We start from the raw sequence: 23,974 nt of genomic DNA on the forward strand, positions 1-23,974 counted from the left end.
TTTTGTGTGATAAGAAGATTAATCAGCCCATTACACCAGAGCTGTTTACCTATAGATGAAAGTAATTGAACAGAGCAGTCATACGTTGCTTGCTGATGCTTTGCATAGCTACCTGCAAGCCTGTTTGCTCCTGATTCATTTTAGAAAGAGAAAGAGAGAGGTGTCAGGCCTTAGGCCTGTTTGGAACCAGCACTTCGTCCTCCCTCTTACCCCAGATTTGAAGAGATGCTCTAGGTGGGGGGCCACTTCCTTTGTGTGCAAAGAGATCCAAGCTTCAATCACTGAAAGCTACAAAGGATTCTCTTGCTGAAGTTGTCAGACAGGATTCTTTGTAAGGCAAGGGCCATTGCAATGCGCTCTATGTGGGGCTACCTTTGAAGGTGACCCAGAAACTGCAACTAATCCAGAATTCGGCAGCTAGACTGGTGACTGGGAGTGGCCACCAAGACCACATAACACTGGTCTTGAAAGACCTACATTGGCTCCCAGTACGTTTCCCAGCACAATTCAAAGTGTTGGTGCTTAACTTTAAAGCCCTAAACGGCCTCAGTCCAGTATACCTGAAGGAGTGTCTCCACCCCCACCGTTCTACCCGGACACTGAGGTCCAGCGCCGAGGGCCTTCTGGCGGTTCCCTCGCTGCGAGAAGCCAAGTTACAGGGAACCAGGCAGAGGGCCTTCTCGGTAGTGGCACCCACCCTGTGGAACGCCCTCCCACCAGATGTCAAAGAGAACAACAACTACCAGACTTTTAGATGACATCTGAAGGCAGCCCTGTTTAGGGAAGCTTTTAATGTTTGATGCATTACTGTATTTTAATATTGTGTTGGAAGCAGCCTAGAGTGACTGGGGAAACCCAGCCATATGGGCGGGGTATAAATAATATATTATTATTATTATTATTATTATTATTATTATTATTATTGCTGGTCACTTAAGTGTCCTCATCAACATCCCTAAAGAATGACCCAGGTTGCAAGAGCTTCCTCCAGGCTAATGGGTCCTTTTTCTCCATCCCACTCCCTGCCACCTTGTAGCTAGGTAGGAGTACAATAGCCGGAGTGGTGTGTTTGAGCAAAGCTAGAAACAGACTGGAAGCCAGAGACACAGAGGCTTGCTTGCTCTGTGCTGGGTCCAAAGCTGCGACAAATGGACAAGCAAGATCTGTAGGGCCGACAATGCTGCGAGCCCCTGCATCTCATGCTCAGGTTGTAAAAGGTAAAGGTAAAGGGATCCCTGACCATTAGGTCCAGTCGTGACCGACTCTGGGATTGCGGCGCTCATCTCGCTTTATTGGCCGAGGGAGCCGGTGTACAGCTTCCGGGTCATGTGGCCAGCATGACTAAGCCGCTTCTGGCGAACCAGAGCAGCTCACGGAAACGCCGTTTACCTTCCTGCCGGAATGGTAGCTGTTTATCTACTTGCACTTTGACGTGCTTTCGAACTTCTAGGTTGGCAGGAGCAGGGAATGAGCAACAGGAGCTCACCCCGTAGCGGGGATTCGAACCGCCAACCTTCTGATCAGCAAGTCCTCTGTGGTTTAAGCCATAGTGCCACCCGCGCCCCGTGCTCAGGTTGTACATATGTGTAAATAAAACCATGTATGCTAAAGGCACTACATATTCCGCTGACCTTCATTCCAAGGAAACTGAACCTGGATAAGCGCCAGGAACCCCAGAGTCTCTCACCGCTTGGAGATTGGTGTGGCTTGTGACACTGCCATTTCAGGATTTCCCATGATTCTCATAAAGCTAGGTGTAGCAAGTATAAAGCATGGATTGCATGCGGCTCTAGGAAGTAACAAATGTAAAGGAGAATTATTAATTATTAAATTTGGAGGCATTGGAATTAATTTATGTGTTGCTGTTTTCCTGCTGCAAAGTCTATTTGTGCATCTCCTGTATAGATTTTACAAGGAGGCAATTTGAGAGTTTGCATCATTTCTAATTTTAGGATTATTATTTTTTAATGAAATAAGAGTTATTTAAATGGTTTTACATACCGCGTAAAGAACTTAAAAGTGTATATTTATAGTGAATGCAATAGTATATAGATACAGGTGATAGGCTTGATGGAATCGTAGAATTGTAGAGTTGGGAGGGACCATGAAAGTTATCTAGTCCACCCCCTGCAATGAAGGAATAGACGATAGATAGATAGATAGATAGATAGATAGATAGATAGACAGACAGACAGACAGACAGATATAGATGATAGATAGCAAATTTTATTTTATTTTATTTTATTTTATTTTATTTTATTTTATTTTATTTTATTTTATTTTATGACTGGGACTGTCACCCCACTCAGTCCACTTGCCAACCCTACCTACTTTGCCAACCTCCCCCCCCCCAACCACCGTTTCCTCCCTTTCCACCTCACCAAACCTCCCTCCCTTCAGACATGGGTGACCTAAGCTAATATTCCTTCCAGACATGCAACCCCGCTAGGAGAGAAATAGCTCTAAGTCCTCCTGAGAACAGGGAGGAGAGCATGGGCAGCTTGAGGGTTTAGCTTCCCGCTCCTGCTAACCAAGATGCTGGAGAGCCTCAGGCCTGGGGGCCAAGTGCCTCTCTGCCTGGCCCTTGGAATTCTCCACAGGCCACACCCCCTTTCTAAGCCACACCTCCTTCCCCTAGGCCACACCCCTCCCTGGCCCTATGCTTTCGCCTAGCCAGGATCCGTCCTTGAACTCTGATTGTGCCTTTTGCTTGCTGAGATGGAGAAGGGTGTATAGCAACGAGCCTACTGTACAGGGCAAAATCTACATTAATTGCTCCACTCATTCCCCCACTCCCAAGCCTGCCTGCCACTGACATGTGGCCCCTGGGAGATGGCCCAGAAGGGAATGTAATCACTGGGCTGAAAGAGATCCCTTTCCCACCATGCTAACCCAGCCTGTGCTTTAAATACCCGCCTTCCCTGAGAAAGTGTTGAAAAGACACCTTGCATGCTATAAATATTGTGACAAGGGTGTTCAGTACCAGACGTATTACCTACTGTGGTTGGAATATGTTCCAGAAAATGCAAAGTGGGGATGACAGAATCTGATCTAGGATGGTTTTAGCAGCAGCGCAGCTGATTTCTCTGGCCCAGTGTTGGTGTAAATCATGCAGTGATCGCCCTCTCAAAGAAAGGAGAGGGAAAGCCTGGTTGTGTAAACTATGGGAATGATTGCAGCCTGTTTTAAATCAAGGTTTGATAGTAACCAGCTGTATACGTTTCAAAACAAGCATTTATTTCACTCTAGAGAGATCATCATGGGCAGGCGTACCGTTTGGAAAACATGCTGGTGACGAGCAGGGAAATATTTTGCCGTGATGTAATGGAATGTGGTTTTACTTTTAAAATTTCAATTAAGAATGCCTTCTTCCGTCTCGCTGCTTTCAAAGGCTCCCATCAGCAATCCGGCTTCTTGGTTCGGATCCGCAGCTGTTGGGTCTGCCAACCAAGTTAAGGCAATTCACTGTGCTTAGGCCCCATCTGCAATGTACATTTAAAGCAGTTTTGTATCACTTCAAATATCCCCAAAGAATTCTGGGAAGTGTAGTTTTTTATGGGTGCTGGGAGTTTCGAAGAGAGACCCTTAGTCGCCTTCATTTGAACAGCAATTCGCAGGGGGGTTGTGAGGAAAGAAATGTCTTCAGCAGGTGTCTGAATGATAGCAGAGTTGCCTCAGTTCAGAGGGGAGATGATTTCATAGGGAGGGTGCCACAGCAGAGAAGGCCCTGCCCCTGGTTGCTTCGAGGTGGGCTTTCTCAGGCTGCAGCAAAACAATGGGCACCTCATTCGCTGTCCTCAGGGACCAGGCAGACTGATAGAGAAGAAGATCCCCCAGGTAGCTGAGTCCTCTCTCTTCTGTGCTCCCTCCATTGTGAAAGGCTCTCTTATTTATTTTTTTAAAGGAATGGATTGTGTTGCATTATGCACTGCAGATGGCATGGTAGATAGCGAAGTGTTAAGCTCAGCCTCTGTTGTACAAGGTGAGCCTGGGAGAGAATACACAGAGCAGGAAGAGGGAACAATTACTGGAGGAGGATCCCATTCCAAGTAATTTATATCTCAGGCGACTTGACACTGATTGCAATTCAAGCTATTTTCTTTAGAGCTCGATGTTCCTGCCATCGCCTCGTTCCAGCAGCCTTGCAAAGACTCGTTTCATCACGTTCTGTCCATAAAGCTTTTCCTCCCGTCTTATCTCTGCACAATAAACCTAGAGTCCGAGGGGAGGTGATAAGCGACAAAAACCTTTCAAAAAGGAAAAAAAAAGAGGAAAATCTCAGGGGTGCGTGAGAGCGAAACCATATGAAACACTCTGCGGTGACACCTGATCATTTTATGAATCCGACAAGCCTCCCCGGTGAATGAGTGCTTGAGGAGAGTCGCAGACGCTTGTTATGAGCCATCCAATCTATGCACAGAGGAAGGGAAATGAGCTCAACTTTATTTTTTCCCCTAAAGTCAGTGATTAGGTGCTATAATTAAGAAAGCATTGTGCCTGATTTCTAATCTTCCTCCCTGTTTAAAATTTAATTGATTTCCCTCCCGATTGAATCCATCTGCATCCATCTTTATAAGGCCCTGGGTTCTGAGTTTGGAATGAGACTGTCCCTGAAAGAACTGCTCTCAATTTGCTCAAGGTAGGAAGTGGAACTGTCCCAGGCAGGGGCGGGGCGAGCATCCCAGGGGGGTGGGGTGGCAATGTCCCCCCCCAAGGATGACACCTGGGGCAGACCACACCCACTGCACACACACACACACCCCTTCCTCTGCCAGTGGTCCCATTTAGGGGATTTTATTATTTTGCAGCATTCTAACTGGCTCACTGTTTCTGCAAACTGTGTAGGATGGATAGAGAGATGGTTTTAAGGCTGCAGCCCTAAACAAAGTTACTTGATAATAACACAGGTAAAGGTAAAGGGACCCCTGACCATTCGGTCCAGTCATGACCGACTCTGGAGTTGCGGCGCTCATCTCGCTTTATTGGCCAAGGGAGCCGGCGTACAGCTTCCGGGTCATGTGGCCAGCATGACTAAGCCGCTTCTGGCAAACCAGAGCAGCGCACGGAAACACCGTTTACCTTCCCGCCGGAGCGGTACCTATTTATCTACTTGCACTTTGACGTGCTTTCGAACTGCTAGGTTGGCAGGAGCAGGGACCGAGCAATGGGAGCTCACCCCATCGCGGGGATCCGAACCGCCGACCTTCTGATCGGCAAGTCCTAGGCTCCGTGGTTTAACCCACAGCGCCACCCACGTCCTATAACATACCTGCCAACATTTCTCTGATGAAAATAGGGACGTCCTATTCAATGGTGATTATGATGATTGTTTTCTTAGTTATACCCCACCCATCTGACTGGGTCACCCCAGCCACTCTGTGGGGTTCCCAACATATATAAACACATAATAAAACATTAAACATTAAAAAAGAAACTTCACTATGCAAGGCTGCCTTCAGATGTCTTCTAAAGGTTGTATAGTTACTTATCTTCTTGGCTTGGGGTTGCCCGCCAACATTTCTCCAGTGAAAATAGGGACGTCCTAAGGAAAAGCGGGACATTGTGGGATCAAACCAGAAAGTGAGATGGCTTCTGTAAATCCAGGACTGTCCCTGGAAAACAGGGACACTTGGTGGGTCTGGAGAAATTTCCCTTGAACTTCATAGGGCTTTCTCTGAGTAGGAAGGCCTAGGATTGCACTGTGAACAAGCCTTGTGTACATAGCATACATGCCAAAGGAGAAAATCACCTTGACTGTTTGACCTGCGTAGATAACATTGTGGTTACAGGCAGAGCCAACACCATTAAAATACTTTTGATTTTTTTTAGGTACATAAAAAAAATGCTTTTCGGTAATTTAACCATCCTAAATATATCCACGAGCAGGTATTGAATCTTTGCTGAGAAATTTTCACCTAGCCTTGTCATATTCCAGTTCATGAAAGCATGGAAAGTCTGCTTTGCATATTATGCAAATTGCAATGCAAATTTTTGCTCTGATTCTGAGTGGGAAGTGAACTGATTTGAGGTTTTTTTTTAAAAAAACGCAAAAAGTAAAAACGCAAGAAGTTGATGGAGCACTGGGTTTCTGTATCGCAACACAACGCCGAGCTAGACTGACCTTTGCTGTGACCTGACGTGCCCTTTGCGGAGGGTATCTTGGAATGAAAATCCAAACCAGAAAGTGATCAGAGTTAAGTGTTTTAGCAATTATTCCTATAGCAGCAGTTTCAGGCACTGTTTGACAGCACTGAGGCTCTAACTCTGCATTGTTATTTCTGGAGCAACTCCCCCTGCGAGGAAATGTTGATTCAGAGAATAGGCAAGTAAATGGATAAAATCAAAGAACTGTAGAGTTGGAAGTGATCCTGAAGATCATCTAGCCCAACCCCAGGTGTCCCATATGGGAATCAAGCCTGCAACCTTGGCGTTATCAGCACCACGCTCTAACCAACTGAGCTAAATAGAGAACCCTTTTCTCTCTCTCTCTCTCTCTGGACAGCCAATGTTCGAAGATCCAAGACAAAGAACAGAAAGTGCTTCATGCGGCCCATAATTAGCCTATGGAACTCACTTCCACAAGAGGCAGTGAGGACCACCAACTTGGATAGCTTCAGAAAAGGATTAGATTCACAGAGGACAAGGCTATTGATGGTTACTTAGATGAGGCTGGATAGCTCAGTCAGTAGAGCATGAGACCCTTAATCCCAGGGTTCAAGCCCCACTTTGGATGAAAGATTTCTGCAATGCAGGGGGTTGGACTAGATGACCCTTGTGACCCCTTCCAACTAACTCTACATTTCTATGTATTTACTAACCATGATGGCTATGCTCTGTCTCCATGGACTGAGGCACTAATGCTTGCGAATACCAGGCGCTGGAGACAGCATAAATGCTTTTAATGGTGAAAGCAAAGGTTCCTCAGCTTCCTGGCTGATCTAACCCTACTTTCCTTCCAGAAGTCTCTCCTATTTATCGACTCCTATGAGCCATATTTAGCCCAAGGCTCACATTTTAACTAATGCACCCTAATTGTTCATTAACCCAGGTCACCGGTTCCAGAAAACATTTCAAAATTGATTCCAAAAGACTTAGCTTCAAAAGGGGTTTTAGTTTTAAATGGGGCTTTCAGAGAAGGTCAGGCATCAATTAGCTGGAACGGAAGAACCTACAAACTTTGTTGATTACCAATATATGTGACTGTATGATGTCAGCCCCTATGGAGAAAGCTTTGCGAAGAGTGACCTTGGATAGTTTCATAAACAGAAATGGGAAAAAGGGCAGGAGCCCCAAACTGGTTAAATGAGGTTAAAGTTAAACTGGTTAAAGTTGAATGAGATGGTGTACCAGTTCCAGTTGGGACCCGGGCACAAGCCCAAAATCATCCACAAACACCACCTGTGGAGGTATCATGGGAACAAAACTGTCACTGGTTGATCCAGCCGTCAGTGGGGCTGGATCCTGGGGCCACACTGGCCCCACCTGGACAAAGTGTCTCCACTACTGCATGTAGCTTACCCAATGCCAGTCTGGTAGGAGCCTGCCTTATGCTTAGTCAGACCATTGGTCCAACTAGCATGGGTGGCGCTGTGGTCTAAACCACTGAGCATCTTGGGCTTGCTGATCAGAAGGTCAGCAGTTCGAATCCTGCGACAGAGTGAGCTCCCGTTGCTCTGTCCCAGCTCCTGCCAACCTAGCAGTTCGAAAGCACGCCAGTGCAAGTAGATAAATAGGTACCACTGCAGAGGGAAGATAAACGGCGTTTCCATGCGCTCTGGTTTCCATCATGCTGTTCTGTTGTGCCAGAAGTGGTTTAGTCATGCTGGCCACATGACCCGGAAAGCTGTCTGTGAACAAACGTCGGCTCCCTCGGTCTGAAAGCGAGATGGGCACTGCAACCCCATAGTTGCCTTTGACTGGACTTAACCATCCAGGGGTCCTTTACCTTGTTACCCAACTAGCTCAGTGTTGCCCACATTGAAACCCTGGCAGTCAAACAAGAGTCTTTCCTTGCCATATCTGGAGATGTCAGAGTTTGAATCCAGGACCTACTGCATGTAGATTACATGCTCTGTCACCGAGTTACACAGCCTTTCTTAATGCAGAATTTTTGGTGGGCACAAGGAATGGGCACTATAACTGGCTTAAAACTGCAGACCTTCCAGAGGCACTATTTTACGGCTTTGCACTTATTTGGGTGCATGCAAACTGCCTGAGCATTTATACAAATGCTGTGCATAATCTCTCTCACACTTGCACCCAGCAGTTCTGGGGTGGGGTGAGAGGAGACCAAAGCATCCTGCGAAGAACTTGAACCCGAGTTTGCATATTTCCCCTCCCCATCTATTTTCCTTTTGTGTCGATTCTTTCTAGATTGTATAAGCCTGATGGTGGGGACTTGTAGACTGCTCCAGCGGCTTTTGGGGGAGGCTGAAGGGCAGGAGAAGAAAGTAATATTTAAAGAAATAAGAGGAGAAAAGATGGCGCAGCTGTGTAAAACCTAACTGATATGCAGAGAGATGCAAACTATGATCTAAGCCAGAGGGTTTCAACCTTTTTGAGTCCACGGCTCCCTTGACCAACTCCATTCTTTCTGTGGCACATCTGTGGGGCTCAGGAGCCCAGTTATGCCACCCCTTGCCTGCAGAGCTCACAGCCTCTCACCCCTTTTCGAACACCCTCCCCTGTGGGGTGTTCCCTCAGCCTTCCCTCCTCTCCTTCTGGTCCTGCCCCACGCCCACCCCCACGCCCCAAAGAGAAGTACCTCTTCACACTGCCCCACAGGGGCCTAGGAACTTGTCTGTCCATTCCCAACAGCTAGGGCTGGTGGACTGGATAGCTGGGCTCCCTTGCCCGCTTGCTTGCTTGCTTACTCCGAGGCCACCTCAACTTCTGGCAACCAGCACCCCCTGGCCAGCCCCAGAGGCACCATTCACCTATGGAGCTTGTAGCCAGGACTGCTGCAACACACAATTGTGCAAGGCTTTGGGAGGCAGAGACAGGAGAGGGCATCAAAGGAGGGAAGGAAAGAAAGAAAGACAGAGACCAGTGTTGCCTGCAGCACCCCTGACCATCATTCAAGGTGCCACGGCACACTGGTTGAAAACCACTGATCTAAGCAGAAACACAATGTGGATTGTGAGCAAGTGGACCATGTGGCTCCTCAACTGGCTGCCCAGGTACACAATGAGGACTGGCAACTTGAAGTGCCTGCTCACTTTTCTTAGGTATCTTGACCTTGAAACTGGCCTTGGACCAGCCAGTCCACCCAAGAGAAGATGCCTCCAAAAAGAGGGCTGTCCCCCCTGTGAGGTAGGAGACTGGGGCACCCTACAACTCACATTCCGTGGGTTTCTTCTCCTTTATGAAGCTCTGTGGAAGACGCATGCATCAAAGCACGAGCTTCTCCTGCAGCTTCCTACTGGGTTTGATTATATGTTCCTCTGCCCTCCAATACGTCATGCCCCTTAACCAGCACATTCTCCAGAGGCTGCATTTTGAAATCTGCCATTCAGGCCGCAGAGCAATATTCTCCCCTTGATTAACTGCAAGTCACTCAAGCCGGGAAGATCATCTCGGAGGTCCCTCCCGCTGGCATTTCCAATTGATGTGTCTTTGTGATGGGAAGGTGTGCCAAAGGGCAATCATATCGCTCGCTGCTGCTCCTCTGCCTGTGAGGACAGGGACTTTGTGATTGTAAATTAAATGGGGGGAAGAGAATGAAAACAAGATCTTGCAGGCTCTCGTTGGACCAAGCGTGGCTTCTCGCTGCGCTAGCCAATCAATTGTGACTTTCGAGTCCCTCTTAATGCCTCAGGGCTTTCTAATAGGGATGGATGACTCAGTCCTCTTTGCGGCCCGTGCCAATTTTGCAGGTGTTCCTTCACAAAAGACCGCTCCATCCTGATCAGTCTATTTGTGGACCGCAGCAATTTCACAGGCGTTCATTCACAGACATCCGCTACATCTGCAACAGTCTCTTTGTAGCCCTTTTCTGAACCGCCTTATAAGCCTTATGGTGAGAAGGAGAAGAAAGTGAAACAGCCCAGCAAAATCACTCAGAGCCAGCACCATCCCGCAGCAGAATGAAGCAACCCAATTCAGATGGTACCATCTTCAAAAGCAGTGATGAGGTCACTTGTGTAATGCCCCTGTTTCACATGCAAAAAGTCCCAGGTTCAAGCCCCAGCAAAGACTGAGGTGCCCTACTTTGCGGCAAAAATATTCCCTCCCCCCTCTTTTTTTTTCTTTGTTCATCTGTCAGTCTGAAGAAGAGCTGTGGGCAACGTGAAAGCTTGCTCACTCCTTGGTGAATTTCGATTGGTGTTTTTTTATTTCTGTTTTTGTTTCTCTCTCCCCACCCCCACCCCCAGGAATATCTGTGTGGTGTTACTCTGGCTTTGAATGCAATACAGGCAGTGCACCATCTCTGCCTGGAGAAAGGGGCAGCCCTCCCCAATGTACTTTTAACTCTACAATTTTTTTTAAGCATTTGCTAAATAGCATTTTTGTTTCCTGGGTTAATTCATAGCTGGCCTTAGGACGACGTAGTGCTACAATTGTGGAGCAAGCTCTGAACTATTCCCCCGGGGTGGAGAGCAATTATTGATGCAAATAATTGTTCCCCAATCCCATCAAAGTCTGCTTTTGCTTCAGCCCAATATTCTTTTTCATTGATTCCCGAAGCTCCCCAGAGCCCTAAAATACTAGTAATCTCTTTGGGCTGGATTCTTGTGGCGGCAGATAAATGGCTGTGTGCGAGTGCGTGCGCGCGTTTTCTCTTTGCAGACTTTCATGTTTGTGATGGGAAATGCATTTGCAATTTAATATGAACGATTATTCTAATCTTAAAGGAAAGGATTATCGCAGAACTCCCTGCAGGAAACTTAATCGAGGAGAATTGCCCAAAGACTGTCCTGGCTGGCAGGCTGAAAACCTGAACAGGGGCCCTCCATATGGAAAAAGAATGGAGTGCCCTGGGGTGGGTGAGAAGGAAAACAGCATGGCTGGCTCGCTGGCTGGAACCCTAAAAAGGACCACTCCGCACAGCAACATTGGCATGGAAAAGGAGTACAGTGTCCTGGAAATAATGGAATGGAGTCTCCTGGAAAAGGGCATGGCTGGCTGGAAACCCTGAACAGGGTTTGCCCCACTCAGCAACATTTTTTGTCACAGGTCCAACTTGCGATTTTCCTGCTCCTCTTCATTCTTCAGACCTGGTGATGTCTGTTCCCAGCCCGCTCCCAACATCTGTGACTCACAGCATGGCATGTCACCCTGACAACTGTCCTCTCTTCCAGCTTTCTCTCCGGGCTGCTTTCCTGCTTCCAGGAAAGCTATGCATGGCTGGGGCTCCCAGACTGTCATTAGTTGCCATATCGCAGCACAAAAGAACTGCTTGTTTGCTAAATGCTTCCTGACAAGACCACTGGCTTGTGCAAATCTGAAAGTGTGTCCCGGCTTTCCAGTGCCCCAATCAATCTGGGGGGGTTGACCACTCGATGCCTCCACCCCCAAGCCCTCATTTCTTAACGGATGGCTTGATTTGGTTTAGCAGCTTTTCATCCCAGCTGCCAAACGCAACTTTTCTGGGAGAGAAAGAGGTCTGGAAGCCGCAGTACAGGACCAGAAGGGGCAATGTGGCAAACGGATGTGCTAAAATTAAGATCTCAGGCAGCCATAGATTCTCAGACACCACCAGGGCACTCAGACAACTTCTGTGCTATCTCTCCTCCCTGGATTTGACATCGTTTGTCCTCCAGCTTGGTGCTTTAAAAATACAGTGGTACCTTGGGTTAAGAACTTAATTCGTTCTGGAGGTCCATTCTTAACCTGAAACTGTTCTTAACCTGAGGTACCACTTTAGCTAATGGGGCCTCCTGCTGCCGCCATGTGATTTCTGTTCTCATCCTGAAGCAAAGTTCTTAACCCAAGGTAATATTTCTGGGTTAGCAGAGTCTGCAACCTCTGAAGCGTTTGTAACCCGAAGTACCACTGTAAATAAATGCACAAGTGAGCAGGAAAAATGCTATTGTGGTTTCCAGGCACTCCTGTAACTTTAGGTAAATGATTCCTTCTTGGAGGTTCCGCTAACTTTATGGCTTCCTACGGAGTGCAGCTTCTCTTAAGAGCCTCAGGTCAAGTTTCTGTCCTGGAAGAGTGGGGTAACACCTGTGGAGGAAGCTCTGGGAATAGATGTGGCACTGTAACAGAATTTGTGTGTGTGTGTGTGTGTGTGTGTGCGCGCGCATGCGTGTGTCTGCCTGCCTGCCTGCCTGCCTGTGTGTCAAAGAGAGAGATACTCCTGTCACTGGAAAAGCTGAAAACGAATCTTCAAAACTGCACCCTCAACTACTGCTTTATTACTCCCCACTCTTATTTATTATTGAAACTCATTTGTTTTTGTTTTAAAAATTAATACTTTATTACTGATCTATTCAGTAAGTGGGATGCCTCTGTTATGCCTTCTGTGATACTAAAGGGTTCTGAATGTATATCACAAGTACCCGTGTGTCTTTTGGACTGCTTTGAATATGCTCTGAACCACCTCAAGCACTGTTTTTACAGAAGAATCTCATGGAGACAGGAAGGGGGAAAATCTGTAGCAAGAGAATCACCAGATCCACAGCCCTGACAGTGCAGGCATGGGGAAATCTTTGACCCTACAAATGTTGCTGGACTCAATCCCATCACCCCTGGTCATTACTCATGCTGACTGGGGCTCGTGTGTGTTGGAGTCTGACCACATGGGCTAGATCAGTGTTTCCCAAACTTGGGTCTCCAGCTGTTTTTAGACTACAACTCCCATCATCCCTGACCATTGGTCCTGCTAGCTAGGGATGATGGGAGTTGTAGTCCAAAAACAGCTGAGGACCCAAGTTTGGAGAACACTGGGCTAGATGGACTGAGTGGTGGCATTGCTTGGAGACCCACAAAGGATGTGGAAATGAATTCCAGACACTTCTAGGTCGGGTCAAAGGCAAAGAAAATCAGGACCGTGGACAGCTCCCAGTGGCTCTGCTATCTCTGATGGCCCTTTGCTGCAACATCTTCCCACGCTCAGGTAGCAGGAGGACCTGGGAGGTGTCCATGGTCCTGATCTGCTTTGCCTTGACTTTGACCTGATCTGGATGAGCCTCTGGCATCCATTGCCACTTCCTTTGTGGGCACTGATCCCTAACAGTACAGGTTAGGCAGATCCAAAGTAAATTGGTAACAGGTGGCAAGATGGCCATGCTCTCTTGGTCCTGAGAGTTCTCTGCCCCATGGATCTTGCAATAGAAGCCCTGCCTGCCCCTGTGAATGTTTCACTGACAAGGTTCCTCTTCTCCCTCCTTCTGTTCCAGCACTGAGGCACTCAGCTGCCTGCCGCTTCCAACAGACAACAAGCACCCGGAGGAGCCATGCCAAACTCAAGAGACCTCTAGCACCAATGGCTGTGTGAGGTTGAAAGACAGCCAGGAGTACGCTAGGCACAAATCATGCAGGTAAGACTCAGGACCTGAGGCCTCTCCAGATACGGCCCTTTGGGTCACTCCATCTTCCCCTCAGGACTCTCCATAGGCCACAATGCTTCTCCACAGCCCACACCTGCTTTGTACCTTCCTTGAGTGTTTTTCCCTGGCTGGAACGTGTCCTTGAAGTCTGATCGTGCCACTTGCTTGCCTGGGTGGAGGAGAGAATGGGGGCTAGTGTGTGTGGAAAGTAAGCCTCCTGTACAAAGGGACGCAGGTGGCGCTGTGGGTTAAACCACAGAGCGTAGGACTTGCTGATCAGAAGGTCAGCGGTTCAAATCCCCACGACGGGGTGAGCTCCCGTTGCTCAGTCCCTGCTCCTGCCAGCCTAGCAGTTCAAAAGCACCTCAAAGTGCAAGTAGATAAATAGGTACCAGTCCGGTAGGAAGGTAAACGGCGTTTCCGTGCGCTGCTCTGGTTTGCCAGAAGCGGCTTAGTCATGCTGGCCACTTGACCCAGAAGCTCCCTTGGCCAATAAAGCGAGATGAGTGCCGCAACCCCAGAGTTGGCCACGACTGGACCTGATGGTCAGGGGTCCCTTTACCTTTACAAAGGTAGAATTCACATTTGTTGTTGTCACTTAAGAACATAAGAAGAGCTTGCTGGACTAGGCCAAGGGCCCATCTAGTCCAGCATCCCGTTCTCACAATGGCCAACCAGATGCCTGTGGGAAACCTGCATGCCGCACATGAGCACAAGAACATCTCTCCCCCTCCTGTAGCTTCCTGCAACTGGTATTCAGAAGCACTGCTGCCTCCAGCTGTGGAAGCAGAGCATAGCCTCCACCAAGCCTCAAAGCCATTGATAGCCATGTCCTCCATGAATCTGTCTCATCCTTTTCTAAAGCCATACAAGTTGGTGGCCATCGCTCCTTCCTGCAGGAGTGAGTTCCATAGGTTAACGATGCGCTGTGTGAATAAGTCCTTCTTTTTATCTGTCCTGGAACCTCCCAACATTCCGCTTTGTTGGCTGTCCATGGGTTCTAGCGTTGCATCTTTGGCCTCTTCCCCTGCCCAACTCTGGCATGTGGCTCCCCTGGCAGATTGCTCAGAAAGGTATGTGATCTCAGGCTGACAAATGTCCCCCCGATTTGCTGGAAATCACGCAGGAATCTACCAGCAGATCTCAGCCTACCTTCTGTTTAACCTTTCCGTACAGCACACAGGTTATTCAAGGACCCGTAGGAACTAGCTGCCCTGCGGTCAGTGCCCATCTCAGACCCTTTGAAATGGCTGGCGCAAAAGGCTTTTAGAATAGTATTTGCAATTTTTTTATTATTTTAGTTTAGCCTTGCTTGGTAATTAGACCCAGGGCTACCAGCAAAGGAACATGCCTCCTTAAGTCATCCTTTGTTTTCCTGCTTTCTCTGAAATGCTTTCTGCCGCTTCTTCAATAAAACATGGCGAAGTAATGAGAGTTCTGCCTAAAGGGGACCCATTTGCACCCACGTGTTTTCCAAGAGGCTGGTGAGATGGCTCAGTTGCCGACTTCCTCGCAAAGGGCTTTACATCCAAGTCAAGAGAAAGCTGAACGCTTCGGCTTCCCCGCGGTGCAGTCTTTGCCGCAGTCTTTCAGAGCAGCCTGGGTTTTTTATTTTTATTTTAAGATTCTGCATTCCAAGATTGCTTGTCTCTCTTTCGGATATAATAAGCTCGGGTGGCAATTAAGAAGTAGTCCTTGCCATGCATTTAAGGCACTGCGTAGGCTTGGACCTCATGTTTTCAGCACCTGAGTGCAAGCACGTCGGGGAGTTTGAAGAGAGTAAAAATAGAGCCTAAATCACCGTACTGCTTCAAGGCAAACCACCCTAAGGAGAGGCCCTTAGAGCATGCAGCTTCCAGAATTCTTTGAGGGAAGCTGTGACTATTTGAAGTAGAATCACAGTGCTAATAATAATAATAATAATAATAATAATAATAATTTTTATAATTTATAGCCCGCCCATCTGGCTGGGCTTCCCCAGCAACTCTGGGTGGCTTAAAGAACATATAAAAACATAATAAAACATCAAGCATTAAAAACTTCCCAATACAGGGCCGCCCATAATAAATGCATGGTGTCAATGTGGCCTTAGTCTCAGTGTTGCCCTTGTAGAACTCAGCAGGGAGGAGGATGGGGACAACAGTAGATTTAGTTGGCTGTGGTTGTCATTGGCTCTGGCGCCACCTACTGTTGGACTCCCTGCCTTCTACCCTGTCACTGGGGATAGTCATGGAGACCACTCCCACCTCTGCTCCTGCTTCCGCTGTCTGAAGACCAAAGTCTTTCTAACGGATAAAGGAGGATGAAAAAGAGTGTGAGCCCCTCTCCCTCCGCCCCCATCCTTTGTGGCTTCTTTCTGCTATCGACCGGCCTTTGCTCTTTGTCACTTTGAAGGCGGGGGGAAATGAAGCCTGCGGCGAAGCAGATTGTTGTTTAAAAGGGCCCTATTTGCCAAACTGTCCCCGGAATTAAAGCACGTAACTGTTTTGCTTCCAACTGCTGCAGGAAGGTGGGAGGTGGGGCTGCTACAGATGCCCAGATTTCGAGCTTACCGCTGCATCGGCCTGAAGTGCATTGTAGTTGCTTTTCTTAATTAGACTTAGATTGCAATCAGTGAGGTGCAATTAAATCCGCATCAGCTTGAGGAGGCCTCCAAGACGAGACGAAACGCCCAAACCTTCACCAAATAAAGATGAGAGGTGGGCATGAAGTGAGCATATAAAGCCCTTAACAATTTGGAGCCAGTTTACCTGCGAGATCGCCTTCCTCCGTAAGTTAGGTTAGATGGAGGAGACACAACTCTAATTATGGAAAGGCAACACGTTCTTGAATAACAAACATACGCTGAGAGAGAGTTCATTGTCTGTGCCAAGCCTGGTTCCTGGAAAGTGACAATTAAGTTTTGCTGGTAAACGCAAAGATTAGTATGCTGCTAATCTTTGTATGCTGTGACTGTCATAGAATCATAAAATTGTAGAATTTGAAGGGACCACGAGGATCATCTCGTCCAACCCCCTGCAATGCAGGAATCTTTTGCCCAATGTGGGGATCAAACCCACGACCCTGAGCTTAAGAGTCTCATGCTCTACCGGCTGAGCTATTCAGGGTGTTACTTATTCATTCCAGGTCATGTTGTTAGATGGGAGGCTGTTCCAGGGTCACAGATAGTTCGTGAGAGGATATATTTCATTTTAAGCTTACACCAGCCACACAGATGTCATGATCCATAGAAATAAACCACGCGAAAAGCACCAACTTGAACCCATTGTTACCTGTCGGAATTAAAACATTGGAGAAGGTTGCATCTGAGCCATGTCAGGCCCCAGCAGACTTTGACTCCATAGCTTTAAAATAGCAAAAGGTAAAGGTAAAGGACCCCTGGACGGTTAAGTCCAGTCAAAAGCGACTATGGGGTTGCGGCACACACCTCGCTTTCAGGCCAAGGGAGCCAGCGTTTGTTCACAGACAGCTTTCCGGGTCATGTGGTCAGCATGACTAAACTGCTTCTGGCACAACGGGACACTGTGATGTGCACAAAAATGCTGTTTATCTTCCCGCCACAGTGGTACCTATTTATCTGCTTGCACTGGTCTGCTTTAGAACTGCTGGGTTGGCAGGAGCTGGGACAGAGCAACGGGAGCTCACTCCGCCGCAGGGATTTGAACCGCCGACCTTAGGCAAGCCTAAGAGGCTCGGTGGTTTAGACCACAGTGCCACCCACATCCCCTCTTTTAAAAAAAGCCCCCTGTGCTGTACAGGAGAATCAACACAACCTGTGCTTCCTGTCCTAGTCAAAGCACATATAAATCACCAGCTCGGTCAAGCTGAGGTAGCTGGTCCGCTGCTGAGTTGGTACATAGAATCACAGAATTGTAGAGTTGGAAGAGACCATGATGATCATCTAGTCCATCTCCCTGCAATGCAGGAATATGTAACTGACCCATACGGGGATCAAACCTGCAGCCTTGGTGTTATCAGCATGACGCTCTAACCAACTGAGCTATCCAGGCTTAAAACACATGTGCTGCCTTTGTGGGCATAAGATGAACCTTGGGAGCATCCAGCACTTCTAAGAGCGTCTTTCACGAGGACCGAAGGAAGTAGGTAGGGCTAGACAAAGGAGGCATTCCTGGAATTGCGTTCATGCTTTCCAAGAGCAAATGCTCATCTGCTGATAACATGAGCCTCTTAAAAGGCAACTTGATCTGAAATAAGGTGACTGAGTTCTTTGTAAAGATAGTCCTTGATGCAGATTTTTTTTTTAATAGCACATCACACCACTTATTTTTTTAAAAAAGGGAAAAGGCAGCAGCAGGTGCTGTGAGGATCACTTAACAAATCATCTTTGGGATCTTTGAAACCCTCGCCAAGAGGGAAATAGTGAAGTGGATGCTTTTAAATAGCAGTGGACGGCATGAGAGGGACTGTATGTTCTTGATCAAGAACACAAAGGATGGCTGCCTTTGCTTGCATCATGTCAATATCTGGGCTCTTTCATGCTGAGTGGCTCGCGGTGACTCATCCTTCATTGATGGCTCTGAACCCTGAAATATTTCAGGGTGCCGCTTAACTGAATCTATCTCTCTATATATATACAGTGGTACCTCAGGTTACAGACGCCTCAGGTTACATAAGCTTCAGGTTACAGACTCTGCTAACCCAGAAATAGTACCTCGAGTTAAGAACTTTGCTTCAGGATGAGAACAGAAATCGTGCTCCGGCGGCGTGGCGGCAGCAGGAGACCCCATTAGCTAAAGTGGTGCTTCAGGTTAAGAACAGTTTCAGGTTAAGAACGGACCTCCGGAACGAATTAAGTACTTAACCCGAGCTACCACAGTATATATATATACATATGGAGAGGGAGAGAAGTTAGATAGGTAGACTGGTAGTATTTATTTCTTTATTGGATCTATATCCCACCTGTTTCTCCAAGGTGACATTACATGGTTCTCCCCCTCTTCATTTAATCCCCATAACATTCTTGTGACGTAGGTTAGGCTAAGAGGCAGTCACTGATCTAAGGTCATCCAGCAGGTGCACCAATTCCTAGGGGCAGAAGTGTCTTCAGCCCCCTCAATATCTGCTGGCAGGGGGGGCAGGGTGTGTTCAGGGGGTGGAGAAGGCCGAGCACGGTGCAGTTCCGTCACTGGCTGCTCCTGAGCATGAGAGAGGATGCCACATCGTGCTAGCCCCCCAATCCTGGCCGCAAGATGGTGCCTCTGTCACCCAGTGAGCTTCTGTCACCCAGAGAGCCAGTGTGGTGTAATGGTTAAGAGCGATAGACTCGTAATCTGGTGAACCGGGTTCGCTTCCCCGCTCCTCCACATGCAGCTGCTGGGTGACCTTGGGCTAGTCACACTTCTTTGAAGTCTCTCAGCCCCACGCACCTCACAGAGTGTTTGTTGTGGGGAAAGAAGGGAAGGGAGATTGTTAGCCACTTTGAGACTCTTTAGGGTAGTGATAAAGCGGGATATTTTAAAACATATTTAGTGAGAGAAGCCAAATGTATAAATCTATTATAGAGTTGTTAACCTTGATAAATATACTGTATATGAGTTGTTTTATACACACACACACACACACACACACACACACCATACAGTGAACACAGGGTCTATGTCTGGGTCAACTAATTCCTCCTAAAAGTTAATAATGAGGGTGACAGGCACACCTTTCTGAGCATTCCCCAAACCAGGGAGCCACCACTGAAAAGGCTTTGACATGGGTCAGTGCCAACCAAGGTTGCTCCCAGTGGTGGTACCACCAAGGCCTTAGAGATATATACAGTGGTACCTCAGGTTAAGTACTTAATTCGTTCCAGGGGTCCGTTCTTAACCTGAAACTGTTCTTAACCTGAAGCACCACTTTAGCTAATGGGGCCTCCAGCTGCTGCCGCTCCGCTGGAGCCCGATTTCTGTTCTCATCCTGAAGCAAAGTTCTTAACCCGAGGTACTATTTCTGGGTTAGCGGAGTCTGTAACCTGAAGTGTATGTAACCTGAAGCATATATAACCCAAGGTACCACTGTATATCACACACTACCTTTCCTCAAGCTCAAGATGGTTTGCAACATAGAGCTAACTAAAATTACTACTCAGAAATAATTCTCTCACAGTGCTCAGTTGGGCTTACTCTCAAGTAAGTGTGTATGGGATCGTGACTTCAGGTGCTCTTTCCTATATGTACATATGTATGTATTCAGTTTATACTCTACCTTCCAATGAATTCAGAAAGGCACGTAGGCACTTATCAGTGCTAGCTAGATCCAGAGCTGCTTGGATATGGCAAAGTTGACTCATCACCTGCCTTGAGGCCTTGCCTGGGGTCCTTCCTCACAAAGAGGACAATGGCATTTTGCTTCTTGGTTGTAGGCTGTTCTGAGCCTTTCAGACAGGGAAAGGTTTTTAAAAAACCTAAATCTAGTACATAAATGAGCCTCTGTTATAGCTGGAACAACCCCCTGTGATTTTTTCAAGGGCTTCTTGCAATTGGCCTTACAATCCAATGGCCCCTGGACTACTGCAATGTGGGGCTGCCCTTGTTCACAATCTCGTGCCTCCAGCTGGTGTAGAACGCAATGACTAGCCTGCAGTTGGGGGAAGACAACCAATAGCATGGGGCACCTCTGCATAAACCTCTGTGCATGGGGAAATGATGGAGGGATGCAAGAGGCCTTCTCCACTCTCACTTCTGCCCTTCCGGCAAGAGCCTGGCAGAGCCTTGGATAAGGTGACCAAACCTCCATCAGTTCCACACCACCATGTCCCAGCCTTGGGATTGCAGCCTAAATCTCCTGTTTATGTAATTGATTGCTATTTAATAAACATTGCCAAGTCTCTTTTAAAAATAAATTAGGCGGATGCCCGTACTTTGCAACCATTATCCTATGCAAATTAAAGTCTGATTAATTTATTTTAAAACATATTTACTGAGAGGAGCCAAATGTATAAATCTATTATAGAGTTGTTAACCTCGATAAATATGTCTTAAATAACTTGGTGCCAAGCCAGTTAACATACAGTAACTCTCTCATTAGATCTGCCATAAATCCCTGGAGGAGACAGTTAATTTCAAGCATGACTAAATTACCCGGAACATGGCAATTAAACATTCACCCTACGTTATGGATCTCCCGCAAGACCCCATCCTTCACAGGAAACCATACTTTGGGGATCAGAACTGTCAAGATGTTGACAGATGGCCGTGATTGACATATGAGAACATGAGAACATAAGATGAGCCTGTCGGATCAGGCTAGTGGCCCGCCTAGTCCATCATCCTGATCTCACAGTGGCCGACCAGAAACCTGTGGGAAGCCTGCAGTCTGGACATGAACACAACAACACTTGCGATTCCCAGCAACTGGTTTTCAGAGGCCCATTGTACTACTGCCTCTGACAGTGGGGGCAGAACACAGCCATCTTGGCTAGTAGTCATCATGCAAACCTAATACCTTCTCTCTCTCTTTCCCTTCCTCTATCCAAAGCCCATCCTGTACTGAGGAATTCACACCACCTCCTACCAAGGGGAAGAAGAAAAAGAAGAAATCTACGCGGAAGAAGAGAAGGAGGTGAGTGGAAATCCATCACTGGCTTCTTTCTGCACCAGTGTCAGGCAGCCGAGGAACCAACCCCCACGGCAGGTTGCCAGGAATGGATAAGACAATGAAAAGTCCTTACCAACTGCTTTTTATTCAGTATTTACAGAGAGAGGCTTGGGAATGCAGGATCTTGGAATAATAGCGTTGCCCCAATTTAGTCTCCATCCCCTCCCTCTCTCCCACTTCCTCATACGTCATTGCTACAGGTGCTGAGAAGTGCCCTCTGCTTTTGAGCTCTTTGCTCTCCTACTTTTAATGCTCGCCGGGTTCTGGGAGAGGGGGGGGCCTGGAATGCTTTCTAAAGAAGCTGTGTCCATCAGCTATCCCCCCTCTGGTGCTTCTTCTTCCTCCTCTCCCATCCTTTCCCAGCTTTCCCCCTCATCTGCCTCTGAGCTGTGACCTCCCTCAAACTCCTGCTGTAATTCTGAACAGTCACCTTCTTCTCTGGAAGGGTCAGGATAGGGAGACGGTCTCCACCATTCCTCCTCTGCCCAGTCCCTAACACCTGGGGGTATAAAGGATAAGGCAGTCTCTCAAGTAACCTGTGATTTGAGGTTTAGGCCTAATACCACCAAGTGTATCACACAGCCACAGTTGCCAGGGAGCCATGATGGGTTGCCAATAGGGATCTCAGAAATTATGGGTTTCCCAAAGGCCTCTGGTTGGGTACCCGTGAGAACGGAACAGTGGGCTAGGTGCTCCTTTGGCCTGATCCAGCAAAGGGTGTTGCAGGGGGGGTTGGACTAGATGACCCTCAGGGGGTCCCTTCCAACCTTACAATTCTAAGATTCAGTGACTTCTCCCTAGGTCTCCGTCCTGCAGCCCCTCCCCACTGAAGAAGAAGAAGAAAAAGAAGAGCTCGAAGAAAAGAAAAAGAAACAGGCAAGTCTTTCTTCTGCTGTGCTCCCACTCCTGAAGGCCTGCCAAATTTCCTCCTACTCAAGAGGATTCCACTATACCGGTGGTTCCAGATTTGGGGAGAGATGTTATTGGTCCTTCTGCTCACCATTGCCTGCTCACTTGCCTCCTACCCCTGGCCCCAATCCCCACTGTGGCCAGGAGGGAAAGGCAGGGGAGACTAGGCAGTTAGGGTGGACCTGTTCAGGGTGACAGGAGAGGATATATTGTTTATTAATATCCTTCCTAACTTCCACTAGCAAGTTCCTTTACTTAAAAGAGTGCATTCCCCTTTAAAAAGCAGAAAACTAATTGCAAACTCGCGCAAGTTTCTTAAGACAATACGCAATTCAATCTGGCTTGTCCAGATTGAAATGTGTTCTAATATTTTCCTGGTAAGGCCCCTTGAATCCCGCCTAAAAGAATAAAGACACCACAGTCTTATTCATAAGCAATAAAAAGCAAGTTTACTCCCGATCAGGCAGAGCACAGTGTGATCCCTGAAGGCAGGCTTAAGGCTTAAAGTTACAAGCATATACAGTGGTACCTCGGGTTACAGATGCTTCAAGTTACAGATGCTTCAGGTTACAGACTCCGCTAACCCAGAAATAGTACCTTGGGTTGAGAACTTTGCTTCAGGATGAGAACAGAAATCGAGCAGCAGCGGCGCGGCAGCAGCGGGAAGCCCCATTAGCTAAAGTGGTGCTTCAGGTTAAGAACAGTTTCAGGTTAAGAACAGACTTCCGGAACGAATTAAGTTCTTAACCCGAGGTACCACTGTACAAACAGGTTTACCCCATATGTGGGTTGACCTAGCAACTGCAGTTAGCAGTCCGGCAGTTCACAGGATGAAAGGGAGATGGAAAAGGGAGAGAATGGCAGCATGCCTTTGCCTTTTACCAGGTCTGGAAAGGTCGCGCCCACCCACTAGTCACATGCAAGGAAAGATGCTCCAGGCCAGGAGGAGGAACAGGAAGTTTTGACTGGCTGGACCAAACATTCCCTTACATGGCCACTCTAGGAAAACAAGGAATGTTGTACTTGACTGCTTTCAGTGGATTACATCCCACAGGACCATCCCACCAACCTCAGCCAGACACCCCCACACACGCATCTATCTTCTTGCTTTCTCTGCTGTCCAGAGAGTGATGGAGCTGCCTGGCAGCTTCCTCTGCCTTAGCCTTAAAACGGGGACCCAACTGAATCTCTCTATTGTCCCTAGGTTTGGCAAACTTTTATAAGTCGCCAGGAACGGTCATGGAGCCAAGATAAAATATGAGCTGCCTTGCTTGGTTCATTTTTTCTTTTTTTAAATGAGTATGATTTGCAAATATAGCAAACAGAACATCAAACTGAAATACATCATGGAAAAGTCATAAGCTCAAGAGGGGTAAAAAATACCGTATTTTTCGTTCCATAGGACGCTCCGTCCCATAGGACGCACCTACTTTTTTGGGGGGGAAATAAAGGAAATTTTCCCCCTTTATTTCCCCCCCAAAACCAGGTGGGGGAACAGTGGGATGGCGGCGCTGCGCCTCCCCGCTGTCCCACGAGCTTGTGGGGCTGGCCGATGTGTGCCCGGCACGAGGGGTGCTCTGCTTCGGGCGGCAGGCTGCAGACACCTGCGCGAAGCACGGGGCGTCCTCCGAAGGGCACCCCGTGCTCCGCTGCAGGCTGCCGCCCGCAAGCCGTGCGCGCCCGGGGGGAGTTCCCCCGGGCGCGCAAGGCTTGCGGACACCTGCGCGAAGCACGGGATGTCCTCCGGAGGGTGCCCATTTCTCCGCGCTGCAGGCTGCCGCCCGCAAGCCTTGTGCTCCCGGGGGAGATCCCCCGGGTGCGCAAGGCTTGCGGACAGCTGCGCGAAGCACGGGACGTCCTCCGGAGGGCGCCCCGTGCTCCGCGCTGCAGGCTACCGCCTGCAAGCCTTGCACGCCCGGGGGAACTCCCCCCGGGTGCACAAGGCTTGCGGATAGCTTCCTGGA

General features: G+C 48.1%; 1 protein-coding gene across 1 annotated transcript in view; it reads left to right on the forward strand.

Moving 5' to 3' along the window:
* Positions 1-23,974, forward strand: part of SRRM4 (serine/arginine repetitive matrix 4) — a 125,853-nt gene that overhangs the window by 66,247 nt on the left and 35,632 nt on the right. The window contains exons 2-4 of the mRNA XM_080986359.1: positions 13,347-13,487; positions 20,982-21,065; positions 21,903-21,977. Of these exons, the coding sequence (XP_080842485.1) occupies positions 13,347-13,487; positions 20,982-21,065; positions 21,903-21,977 (300 nt within the window). The remainder of the gene's footprint in view (positions 1-13,346; positions 13,488-20,981; positions 21,066-21,902; positions 21,978-23,974) is intronic.

This window comes from Podarcis pityusensis, assembly GCF_964106645.2.
Source record: "Podarcis pityusensis genome assembly, chromosome: 16".
Taxonomy (NCBI): domain Eukaryota; kingdom Metazoa; phylum Chordata; class Lepidosauria; order Squamata; family Lacertidae; genus Podarcis; species Podarcis pityusensis.